Genomic DNA, 12,995 nt, shown 5'->3' with positions numbered 1-12,995 from the left:
CTACCTTCAGCTATGTCCTCTCCAACCAAAGAGTACTACCAAATGGGGTAGCAGTCTAGACTTGGTGATGCATAGACATTCGGACGACTATGTAATTACCAGTGTTCAGACCAAGAGTCACTACTTTACGGACCACCAAAGCGTGTTCATTGGAATAAACAAACAGTAGAAACCATGTTGTGTCCAGAGCAAATCCTTTAGTTGCACAAAAGGCGAAGCCATGCCAAACCAGCAGCATAGACAAGCGCAACCAGGGAGCTATTGCTTTCGCAATCACTCAGGCTTAACCAGAGCTAAGCCACAGCTAATTTTTTGCTAATGAAAACAAAAAAATTCAGGGGGCACTTTGACTGTCTAAAGTGCGTAGAGGCGAAAGCGTTTTCCGCACCACTTTCAGTGCTTCTGTGGCACTGGTGGCGTCACATGTAATTGAGTACTAATTACTAAGTGATGACAAATTACTAATTAATGGTTAATTACTGATTAATGCCTGAATACTAATTAACTGCTAATTAAGCTTAAGCTTCGCCTTTAGGAGTGGAACGCTACAGCGTGTTGTAGCGCTGCCAGGGAGTCCACGGAACGCCACCACCCGTTCGGCGCGATGCCTTGCCGTTTCAACGCAACGGTTTTTGAGGAAAGGAAATGGCGCAGTAAATCTCTGTCATCTCGGTGGACACCTGAACCGCACCGTAGAGGAACGGAGGAAGTGGGAGTGTAAGAAGAAAGACAAAGATGGCCCGTAATGAAGAAAAGGAAAATTGTATTTGAGGAAAGAAAATTACGCAGTAACTGTCTCACATATCTCGGTGGACACCCGTCAAAATTCAGGGGGGGGGGGGGGGGGGTGCACTTTTTTGACCTAAAGTGTGATCACTGATGTGTGGTTAAGATGTTAAGCTTCGCCTCCAAGAGTGGAACGCGAGAGCGTCTTGCAACGCTGCCAGGGAGTCCATAGAACGCCATCGCCCATTCGGTTCCACGCCTCGCTCGTCGGTAAATTGGTTTTTGAGGAAAGGAAATGTATTTCTCTCTCATATCTCGGTGGACACCTAAACCTCGCCGGAAGGGAAGGGAGGAGGATGGCAGTGAGCGAAGACACCGTATTCACTAGACGTGCCTTTGTTCATTCCGAACCATCGAGCTGGCATGGCGGAGTGGATAGCGTGCTCGTCTCGCACTCCGAAGACCGGTGTTCGATTCCCGAGCTCGACCAATTTCTTACTAGGTTTTATTTATTTATATGGCCTGACTAGAGAAGTTAATTAGGCTAATTGGGTTATTAAGCAATTAACTAAGTTCAGTCCCACTTACTTGGAGCATCACTATATGGTCCCTTCAATACATAGGTTGCACGTGTCGTCACTTCCGCCCCCATCAAATGCTTGCGGCCATGCTGCCGAACCATTCGGCCGTCCCCGCCCGTCTGCCCTGCGATGCCGGACCACTCCTCGGGCACTTTGGATTATTTTCTTATCTTTCGAGTGCGATGCCTACTCCACAGACGAATGAACCATTCAGTGCAGGCTACTGGTCTGAATTTATTCGATCGGCGCGTGTACGCTACGCAGACAAAGTGAAAATTTGCGACGATACAGATCCGTACACGCTGCGACCGGGAGTCGACGCGAAGATAGGCGTTGATGTGTTCCTCAAAGTGGCCCACGGGGGATATCGTGTACTCCTTCCAGCTTGGTGAAGTTGGAAGATATGAAAGCCTTGAAATCAATGGGGCCACACGATGATTTCTACAGCAGGTGGGTGTGAAGCCTGTCTGCGATGCGCAAGCAACGAGACGAAAAGCTCGGCCTCGGCACGCCGCTTTCTTTGCCGTCATTGCTCGCTGCGGTCGTGGCGATCCGAAAGGCTTGCCTAGTGCTGTAGCTAGGATGCAGCGACACGGGACCCAGTCTGGGTTTGTGTTTTCAGACAAATTGGATGGCGTCAATCAAAACAGCAACATTCAAGAGTGTAGCCATTGCTTCCCACGTTTTCGTTGAAAGGGGGTCTCTGCACAATTGGTACAAGGCGTGGTGTTCACGGCGGGCGACACAAAACGGCGAGCAGCGCAGAGGACGGCCAGTCCAACCCAAGCGATCTCGTGCAGCGCGGCGGCACTTCGTCTTTCAGCGACGCTTCGTCGTCGTCGGCGCTCCGGCAGCGATCGGCCTAGGCGGTATCAGGCGCGGCCGTCGTGGTTCGCTACATCGTAAACATTAAATTGACGACAAAAGCCTCTTACCTGTCACAAAGTGCACTCCGTACACAATTAAATTTGGGTTGTCGGGGTCCAAATCATCGCGCTTAATGCGAACCAGCCACAGCTCGCGCAGATTCGTACTGAGTCATGGAGTGAGTGAATGAGTGAAGAAACTTTATTTCCGCCAGAAGAAGACCCGTGCCCCTCCGGGTCCGCACGCAGGCGTCCGGGGAGGGGCAGCGTCGCAGCTGGAAGACTAGCAACGGTATAGTCGCGCAGCTTCTGCTGCCAGGCGGGTATCGTTGTATGCTAAGGTCGGCACTTCTGAGTATGGTCTCCCATTCCTCTGCATTATTGATTCTGCCATATCCTGGGGCACTGGGGCATCTCCATAGTATGTGTTCGAGTGTAGCGGTATGCCCGCAGAAATCGCACACCTCCGCATCCTCCCTCGTGTCACCTCCTGTCCAGCTCCTCCAGAGCGGGGATGCGAAGTTTCTAGCTTGGAGTCTTCTCCAGTCATAGGCCTCAGCCGAGCTAAGCGATCCATCCGGAGGAGGATAGATCCTTTTGTTCTTTTTCTGAATGTCTGTGATGCTATTAAAGGTATTGGTTTCCTCTTTAGTGCTGAATTCGTATGAGGTGTCCACGGCTCCCCGAGGTAAAGAGGAGCGGGCGAGCCTGTGGGCGGCCTCGTTTCCAACCAGACCCGAGTGGGCTGGGGTCCAGATAATTAGAATATTGTGGGCTGGGATAAAGTCTTTTAGATATTTAGCCGCCATTTCGTGGATGCGTCCCTTGCTGTAATTTCTAATTGCGGCTTTGCAGTCGCTTACTACGTATTTGGTACCTGGCTGAGTTAGAGCGATCGCTATTGCAACCTCCTCCGCCACAAGGGGTTTTAAGTCAAGGTGTCTTACAACGCGTAACGTTCCGCCTGAGTCCCCGACGGCTACGGAGACGGTGTCTCCTAGCGTGCCTACCGCGGCATCAGTGTAGGCCACGGTTCCCTGTGGCATCTTGCCTAGCTTAGCAGTCAGCTGTGCGACCCTGCTTTTCCTTCTGCCTTTGTCGTGGATGGGATGCATGTTTCTAGGTATGGGAGCGATAATAAGATGCTCTCTTATTTCTCTTCCCAGATCTGTTCTAGTGTTCACTGTGCTATCTACGGTTGCCCATTTCGCTAGCTCTAGGTATTTCCTTCCTGCGGGTGTGGATGTTAGCCTTTCGATTTGCGATGTTCTAACCGCTTCAGTCAGTTCTCTCCAATTGTTATGCAGTCATGGAGCGCTGGCACTTGCATGCCTACGATTATCTTACGAATGCAGATGAAGTTCGTGTTAATCAGCTTCTTGTTTCGCCTGGAGCTGCCGCTACGGTCGTAGCAGCCAAGGGTGGCACACAAAACCATACCGAATCTACGGATGGACGAGAACCGACACGTTGCGAGCTAACATAGGCAGCAAAAAGCTAGAGGCGGTCTGGCGGTGGTTCGGCAGCATGGCCGACTAGCAGCCGACGGCCACCGGATGTGACGTCGGTGCAAGCTATGTATTGGTTGCATGGTTACTAGCCAAAGTACAATTGGCCCCGTTTGAAATTGGCGCACTGTGACGTCACGACCGTTTCGACCAACTGAAAAGCGTGACATTCTCTGTCGACAACTGCTGCTTACAACGATGAGACATTAAAGGCTTTCGCCTTAAAATTTAAAGAGAAACAGAGATCAGGTCGTACGTGAACTTGCCGAGGCGTTTTTCATCAGTAAGCGTGGGGATGATTGTGTAAGTGACCGTTAGATCAACCCTTATCAAAAAAAGGCAGATAGCTGAACGGCGCATGGTCCTAGATATAACGCTTGAAGGCATACAAGATGTGTTTCTTTTCATATGAATTCAGTCGCGAGTCTGCGCCTGTCGTGCGTACCTTCACGTCCTTGTTTTTGTGTGCGCAGTATACTTATAAGTAGGGCCCGGAAATTTAGGCACTAAAGAACCCCGAAATAGGCAGGCATCTAGGCTCTAAAAAATATTGAAATAGGCGCTGTAAAGCAAAAATAGGCGCTTTGAATAATACTCTTTATTCATAAGTACAAGATTGGTAAGTCAAGCACGGAGCGTACGCAGTCCTAAACTGAAGCAATAAAGCGCATTCTCAGGTTTTAGAACTTGAAGCTCCTTCGATTTTCGCTAAGCATAGCCTTCTACTTTGAAAGGCTTCTTTTGACATCACATGAACTTAGTGGCGCGAACCTAAAACATAAGAGTTGATAAAGGCTTAGGCCTTCAGGTGATGTGGCCGTATCGTCTCCGCGCAGAAGGTCTCTGATTTGGGAAATTGTTTCTAGGCATCTATTTTTTTCTACCAATTGTTGCATCTACGTAGAAGCAGTAGCGCCCTTTCCTTCCAGTCCCCGAAGTGCTGCTGGTACTTCTGCCACTGCCTTCAACGATTCATTGAGAGTACAGTCTTTTTCAACTTTGTCATCCTTTCCGTCATTTTTGAGAAGTTTGCATCAATGTATGTCAGGTCTCTTTCCAAACTCGCCTCTTGCTACACTTCGAGATAAACACTTCGTTACACTACGTTCAAGTTACAATTCGAGAAAAACGTTCGGCGAGACCCGCGCCTTTTGTGCGTGCATCGGCGCGCGCCTTTCAGTGTCTCAAAATCGAAAAACGGCACCGAGGACCGAAGTGCCGAATTTAGGCATTTATAGGCAAAAAGTGCGGTTAAACAGGTAGTATTTTCTAAAATATGACAAAAAGGCAGGCAAGTGCAAAAATCCCCCGTTTAGGCATTTATAGGCATGTTTAGGCAAATGCCTATATTTCCGGGCCCTACTTATAAGATATGTCTGACCGACTGGCCCAACAACGCTCTCTTTTAGACATGGTTTATTGTTTATGCATGGCTTATTGTTTAGACATGGTTTATTGTTTCCTTGAGGAAACAATAAACAACAATAAACAATGGTTTTAGTTGAAGAGACATGGGAGAGGCCTTTGCCCTGCAGTGGGCGCAGTCAGGCTGCTGCTGCTGATGATGATGATGAATACATGATCACATCTGTGGCTGAACCCAGGTATGGTGGCGTCAAATGTTAGCGAGAGTGGCTGCTCACACTAAATCTGTAATGCAGCAAGGGCTCAAGCAGCTAAGTCCTTTAAAAGTCTCGGAGTTTTTTTTTATATTATTCTTATTCTCGTCAAAATGTTCTTTGTTATTTCACTTCAAATATTCGTCTGTCGTTTTCCATGAATACATTTTTCAAATTCACGTTTGGCTCCGATATTTTGTCGTAATCCTATGAAAATTTCCTGATGTATACCGCTATACCTTGGCCAATCCCCCCACGTGGGTATGTGCCATTATAAAGAGGTGAAGAAGAAGAAGAAGAAGAAGTGTGCCATTACAAAGAGGAGGAAGAAGAAGAAGAAGTGCTTCGTTCGCGAGCCGGCACGTTTCAACTCCTCCTGGAACACGGCCATCGACAGGCCTCCTAAAGACACTGCGGGAAGCCATGGAGACATCTGGAACACAGCGGGCGGAGAATTCGATGTGCCACAGCCGAAGTGCTGTCGGCAGTAACCCAGTGTCACCAGTAATATCGCCGTCCAGGTCAACTGCGGCCTCCCCTCAGAGCCTGCCGCCTGACGGCAGTAAAGCAAGGCGACCAGGAAAACCACAGTCACAGTCGGCCATCCCCTCGCCCGGGAACCTCCAGTCTGTCAACGCTACAGCCGCGTCACCAGTGAAGTCAGTGTCGCCGTCGGCCGTGGCTCCCCCGGAGAACCTGCCTGGCTCTGTCAACCAGGATAGCAGGGCCACCGTCCAGGACGGCGTCTACGTCGTCATCGGCCACGGTCCGTACCAGTACTGCGTGCTCCTGTGCGGCATTCTGGCAACCATCGTGTCCCTTCTGCAAGTCCTCTCGGACAGCATCCTGGTGCGGCCCGTCGACTACTGGTGCAGCCCACCCCTCGACTTGAGCGGCCTGTCCGCTGACGCCTGGAAGAATATGTCCATCCCGGTCGAGGCTGACGGCACGTTCAGCAAGTGCACCATGTATGACCTCACTGTTGCGGTAAGCGCACTATTTCTCACTGTTAATAGGGATTACTCTCTCCCTACGGCTCTGTGGCACCTCTAGCACTGCGCAGTCAAGTGAGCCTGCAGCAGCTCTCCAGATATGTCGTGTCTTATCGTGACTGGTATGAGGGAACACGTGAACGTTTTGCTGTGTCGTCATCAGCTGTGCTTTGTTGGCATTATTAGGTGCCAACAACAGCTTCGTACGCACATTACCGAACTGCCAGTTTCTTTCACACGACACAGACCAGGAGTGAGTGCACAGTAGCCGACACAGAAAACAATGTTGATCGAAGGTGTCTTAATAACTCGCAAGAAATTACCTTATATGCTTCAGTTATCATCTGACAGAATGGGAATTACTTTAAATATATTCAAACTAATTATATTTTTGAAAACAGGAGGATGACATACATGTATCCATCTAATTTCATTACGATACCTTCAATAATGTTACTCTGTCAAGACCCAGGCACCCACGCCTCCTCTAATACAGCGGCTCTGTATGTCTTCCAGGACAGTCCCGAAGCAAACAGGCCGACGGTGCCGTGCCAAAGATGGGACTATAACCTTACTGACAAATTTGAGAGCCTCACGAGCCGGTACGACCTCGTGTGCGATCGTCGCTACCTGTCCAACGTGCGCGTCATGTTACCCACCATCGTTGGCGGCGTCTTGACTCCCCTCCTCGGCTTCATGTCCGACAGAGTGGGCCGGAGGCCCGTCCTGCTCATGGCCGTCTTCGTCCTCTTCTTGGGTGCTTACAGCAACTGTGTCGCGGAAACGGTCACCTTCCACATCCTCACACGAACACTGATCTTCGTGGGCTTCAACAGCACGTTTCTGCTCACCTTCATACTCCTGTACGAGGTGACGGGCAACCGGTGGCGGCCACTCTACACCATCTTGCACTCGGCCGTTGGAGCAACCTTTGTCCCTCCGGCCGTGGGTGCCGTCTCCGCGCTGCAACCCCGCTGGGCACTCTCGCAAGCATTCCTCCTCGTCCCGACGACGATGTTTGCGATCTGGTGCTGCCTTATAAATGAGTCGCCCGCGTGGCTTCTCGACGTGCGAGGCATGAAGGAAGCGGAGGTTGTCATCCTTAAAGCAGCCAAGAAGAACGGCGTGGACATGGTCAAGGCCAGGGCCTTGCTGCATACGACCCACAGGCAGCTAAGGAGTATGGACCGAACCCCACAGCAAACGATGGACGGCGTGAGCGCTGGGGAGCTCTTCTTGCAGACGGCGAAGATGAACAGACGCGCGGCCTCCGTGTTTCTTGCCAGGTTCACCATCAACGCCGTCTACTTCACGCTCGTCCGCACCCAGAAGACTGCGGGTCTGCACTGGCTCACAGCGGAAGTGGTCCTGTTAATCGCCTGCTTCTGGATTGCTTGCTGGGCCATGGTGAAGTACAATGTCCGGGACACTCTGACTGCACTCCTGGCCGTCGTGTGCGTCTTCTCTGTTGCCGAGGCGCTCCTGATATCACTGGGCGCAAGCGAAGCGGTCCCGTTCGCTCACCTCGGCACGAAGGTCGCTGTCTCCGGAGCCATAAGCGTGGTCTTCTGCTACTCGGCGGAGATCTTTCCCATCAGCATTCGTAGCGCTGGCGTGAGCGTGTGCCACGTCTTCAACTCCGGCGGCTCGCTGGCGGGGCTTCTCCTCATCACACTAACTGGTCAGAATGCTGGTTTCGCTCTATCCACATTCTCGGCGGTGATGAGCGCCCTCAGCGCATTAGCGATCCAGTGGTTGCCCGAAGTCTTCGTCGAGCCCCCACCGCCGCCGCCGAAAGCTGCAAGCGCCATGAGCGATGAGGAGCGAAAGGAGGCTCTCAAGAAGTCACTGAATCCCGCTGAAGTCCAAAGGTGGCGCATGCGGCGCAAGGAGGGAGTGAGATCACCGTTAGAGTCAGCGTCTTAGCTCACCGTATGCACCAACCTATTCATGGTTAGGTTTAGGGTAAACAATAAGACTGCACCTCTACTTTGTGTATTATGCAAGATGATTCCTAAGCTGTTCTGACTTGATATTATACTAATTTGTCGACAGAAAAATCAGCATTGTTTACCTGGAAACTGCTTTGACTACTACGGACCTAGCATAAATTTATAGCGGCTCCTTATTTACCCCCCCCCCCCCCCCCCCTTTCCTGACTTCTTACTTTTGCCATTCTCGCTATAGACGGATAAAGAGACCTCCACGCCGCTGTTGCTCGCGTTACTAATAAGGCAACCTGCTTTATGCGTAGTCATGGGCGCCTCTGTTGCCCGTCCTGTTCATTCAGCTGATAGTTCCGACTGTAGTCACTTCTGTGTTGGGACGCTCGGCATATATATATAGTGTATATAGCTTCACTTATATTCTTATTTAGTTCTAAATGCTTTTATTGGTGTTGCTTGTTTTTGTTGCGTGTTTTAATGTTCTTATGGACAGAGCTACATGTACCTGTGGAACTTCTGTGCAGTGACGTACTAGGCCAAGAAGTTTGAAGAGCCTGCACGGGTCTTCTTAGACTGTTATCGCTTCAGCCATTCGCCATTTCTTGGATGTTCATACCGTTGTGGACTTGTGTTAGCACACAATTAACGCATCGCTTCCTTTCGAGGGGGGTAGTTTAAAGGTCATTCTGTGTACTGTGCTTTTTTTTTTCTCTGTGGCGCACCATGGACTTTATGTTCTACTCTAGTGGTGTTTAGCCTTTGTAAAATATTCTCTGATGCTCACGTGCAGCCGTCGAATTTGAACTATGTGCAGAATTTAAGCGAAAAGATGTCGCGTGATGCGCCAGAGTCGATGCAAAAACATCGTGGGGTGCAGTACACCGATTGTGCTCCTATCTGCAAACGCACATAATCTTGGGGCTCGCCTTAACTGGAAGCAATTTCCAGTGCAGTGAACAGACATTTTTTGCTGCTGCGTCCTGACTTTATGGAAACATCTGTGGAGGAAGATGATGTGCGCGCAGTGTTCGAGATTTCTGACAATAAAGGATGTCTCGACCATGTTTATTACATAGAATCAGAATCAGCAGTGCTTTAGTGGTTTTCAACTGCAATGTTTTATAAAAAAGGAACCCCTGAAGAAAGCACATTACGTACTTATGTACAAACAACAATCTGAACAAGTAAGAATTTACAATACTAACACGAAATGAGGACATAAGTATAGAGAAGAAGTAGCAACAAGAAATGGAGAAATGCGCACGATTTCGCATATTTTGACGTGATATCGTTAAAGGCCCCGTTACCCAGAAAATCCGGCGTAGGTGTTGTCGGAGTTGTGAGCGAAAAATAAGGTCTCCCGCCGTAGAAGTAACATAGGCGGGTCACCTAGGGCACGTGACCTTGTGGCAACATCACAACCTGCCCACTTGGGTTGTGAACATATCTGCCGTGGCATCATCATCATCATTGTCAGTTAAATCAATGACTGATCCCTAAAGGTTACTCGCGAAGAGCAAACAACTTGGGTCGCATAAGCGCTACCGGCAGTAGTTAGCAGTGGCGCATCGCTTAACCGTTGTACCATTGCGCAAGCAGTTGTACAAGGACTTCCAGGGACATATGAATATAAAGTTGAGAATGTAAAATTCGGCATATATAGGCATATATACTCATTAACGCTCTCGCCGCGCATATTATTCCATTTTGGATTGAATTTTCATGTTTGTGTGAACAAAACCTTTTGTATGATGTTGCAGTGTGATTTGTGGGATGTTTGTGGTAGCCTATTCCACAGTTTTGGAGAGTGAAACCGAAATTAAGACATTCCGTAATTTGCTCGAGTGGGGGGCAACGGTTGAAATTTCGGATGGAAGTGATCGGAGTTCGTGAGTTGCGCCGCCAGCTACACGTGGAGACCAGCAAAGTCTTCGGGGAAGACGTTTCAAAAATAAGGGTACATATTGCATTGTAACGGGAAGACAATTACAGATGACGCTCGCCAACTCTGCTCTTTACTGTAATGCACGTTCCTGTGATCTAGGCCCAAATTATACCATCGACGGGGATAAATTTAAGAAAGAATTTGTGGGAAGCTTCACCATGCAGGCAGCCGACTTCGCAGTGACCACTTTACCGAATTGTGTTTCGACCGAACCGGAGCGATGGGGCGAGGCGACTGTCTGGTGAAGTGCGGACGTTGTTCTCCAAAAGGTATGGTACAGGTTTTTCGACATAATGTATCAAGGATTGTTTCGTAATGTACAAAATTATGCTTCAATGGGAAGTTTACTTGTTGTTGTTGTTGTTAGCCTTTGAAAGGATGGCACATACCCACACGGGGGATCGGCCAAGAATCGGGAGGCAGAGGTTGCTATTCGCCTGTACATAGTAAAGGCAAAAGAAAAGCACACGGGAGAGCAACACCGGGGGAGTCTACCACAAGGAGGGCAGGGGATGAGAAAAGGTCAGTCGTTTCTCTCGCGCTGTGCAGCTGAAACGTGGCTGCGTTATAGAGTTAGGTTAAAAGCAGGTCTGGAAGGTAAAGAACACCTTAATGTGATAAACATAAGCCGCCATCGATGAGACGAGACATCGGCCGCCAGCAACTAGAAACTGAAACCGCAGCAGCTGTATGCAACGAGCGGCCAGAACGGCTTTTCGAGGGACGAACGAGTGTCAGGATTTCCGCGCCATCGTTCGCCCTTTCTTTGCTACGCGAAACTTCTGTTTTAAGATTACCTTAGCCTCATCGTCATTCCACTACTGTTCCTTTTTACGCTCGAAAGACAAGAACCACATAAGAACGTAGTGTTTTGTGCACGTACCCTTTTGCCGCTGGTAGGGTGAGGCCTGCAAGCCTACAGGCTTGTCCAAACACTGCTCACGTTTCTCGCGTTCAGATTGCTTATTTTTTTATATAATAGCAGACATTACACGAGAACAGTGCAAAAAAACTGAGAACGAACGAAAATACAAAAGATGCGTGCAACAAAAACTGAAACCGGAACTAAATTAAAAATAAAGTATTTAAAATTATAAAGTTTAGTTGTGCACAGCGCATTAAATCAATTAAAACTTTTGTGTTAGTTTTATAGATACAATTTTGTCATATAACATGTCAAGTAATGTGTTTTTTTTTTATATGATAATTATCATCATCACTTCAGGCTCCGTCGGTTCCGTGGCTAATGGCCGACGCAGGCAGGTGTCGCGTTTCTTTAGTGCGAGTTCGGCAAGCTCGAAAGTGACGGTTTTGAGCTTTTATTACAAGCCTCAGTGCGTAGTGCTGAGTCGGAACGTCACCCCAGCAACAGTCGCACCACATCCAACATTCACCGCAAGTTGACATTCCGCGAGGGCTTAAATTCGCCTTCCGATGCTCTGCAACACACTATTTCGTCAGCATGGAGCGCTCCGCTCTCGCTTCTGCACAAACGCGTCGCCGGCTCTGGACTCTGCCTTCTCGCGTTCCAGGCTCGAATCGTGCCTCGAAAACATCAAGAAGGTCAGGCTGGGGACCAATCAACCCGCCAGACCTGATCCCGAGCATCGTCGCTCCTCGATCCTCATACCGCTTTGCACGAGTAATCAGGGCAAGCCATCGATACTGTTCACTCTTCGCTCGAACCGACTGCCCCGGCATAGAGGCTACGTTTGTTTCCCGGGTGGTATGGAGCACCCCGAAGATATCGACCCCGTGCAAACTGCGCTCAGGGAGACAGAAGAGGAACTGGGTATCAAAAGGGACAGGGTAGAAGTGATTGGCACGTTCCCGACCTTCTATAATCCGCGTGACAAGCTGACCATGACCGTGGTCGTGGCGCTGCTGGGCGAAGGTCGCGACGTCGACCTCGAAGCCGACCTCAATGTCAATGACTCGGAGGTTCAGCTCGCCTTTTTGCGGACGCTCGAAGAGCTGTGCGAGCCGACAAACCTTCGGTACACGCAGTTCAGGCATCCGCGCGGTGACTACGCGATGCCGGTGTACCTAACGGGCCAATTCCGAGTGTGGGGCCTTACAGCCATGGTGCTGAACGTCTTTCTCAGGACCTTGATACCGGACGTGTACCACCACGAAGTGAGGTGCGCGGTGCTTCCAAAGAAACTCTACGTCAAGGATTAGCGGTGTTGGGCGTGACTGAAAGGCACGCTGGCTTGTAGGATTACGTGCTGTGGAAGGTGGTCGAATATTTGCTGCCTTAAGTTTGTGCATTACGTTGTTTCGAAGTGCTAAAAAGAAAATGCACACGGGTGATATACACGTTGTTATTTGATACACGCATATATTTTGTAATATACTGTAAGTAAAGTGACATACCAGTTTGTTTTGCGGAGTTGTAAAACAGTTCAGTCTTCCTCCTTTGACCATAGTATTCTTGCTCATTGCAGTTCTTTACCCAGTGTCTACTGCACAGATAACTACCTTCCCATTTGAATCGCAGTGCAATGGCTGTACTTTCATCCTTACAAAACAGCATGAGCAACACACTTTCTCAGTGTAAAAATGCAGGAGAGCAGTGGCCGTAAATGTCGCCTTATTAAAGGAACCCTAAAAGGATTTCGTTTGGCATATTCTACTACAAGACATTTGTAGAGGTGGTCTTCGTGAGTGTTCGAGTCAAATTTGAAAGCTCTGTGTGGACCGTATAATTTAGAAATAGTTTTTAAAAATCGCTGCTATCATTAGTTCGCAACCGATTAGGGCAACACCTCACCGACGCGATATTACCGCCGATTTCGTCAGTGGACAGTCA

At 49.2% G+C, this 12,995-nt stretch overlaps 2 protein-coding genes across 2 annotated transcripts; both read left to right on the top strand.

Annotated features, from left to right (window-relative positions):
• Positions 1-5,723: 5,723 nt before the first annotated feature.
• On the top strand, positions 5,724-8,773 carry LOC149330756 (solute carrier family 22 member 7-like). The gene is made up of 3 exons (XM_089559492.1): positions 5,724-6,287; positions 6,809-8,188; positions 8,732-8,773. Exons 1-3 carry the CDS (start codon positions 5,724-5,726, stop codon positions 8,771-8,773), a joined length of 1,986 nt encoding a protein of 661 aa, XP_089415618.1.
• A 2,646-nt stretch (positions 8,774-11,419) lies between these two features.
• On the top strand, positions 11,420-12,564 carry LOC149330755 (mitochondrial coenzyme A diphosphatase NUDT8-like). The gene has a single exon (XM_089559946.1). The coding sequence runs from the start codon at positions 11,618-11,620 to the stop codon at positions 12,362-12,364; it is 747 nt and encodes a 248-aa protein (XP_089416072.1). The 5' UTR covers positions 11,420-11,617; the 3' UTR covers positions 12,365-12,564.
• Positions 12,565-12,995: the final 431 nt, after the last annotated feature.

This window comes from Amblyomma mixtum, chromosome 9 (assembly GCF_055824585.1).
Source record: "Amblyomma mixtum isolate Tamu chromosome 9, ASM5582458v1, whole genome shotgun sequence".
NCBI classification, from domain to species: domain Eukaryota; kingdom Metazoa; phylum Arthropoda; class Arachnida; order Ixodida; family Ixodidae; genus Amblyomma; species Amblyomma mixtum.
Note: the sequence above shows the minus strand (reverse complement) of the source record. Positions and strands in the feature narration are given on the sequence as shown.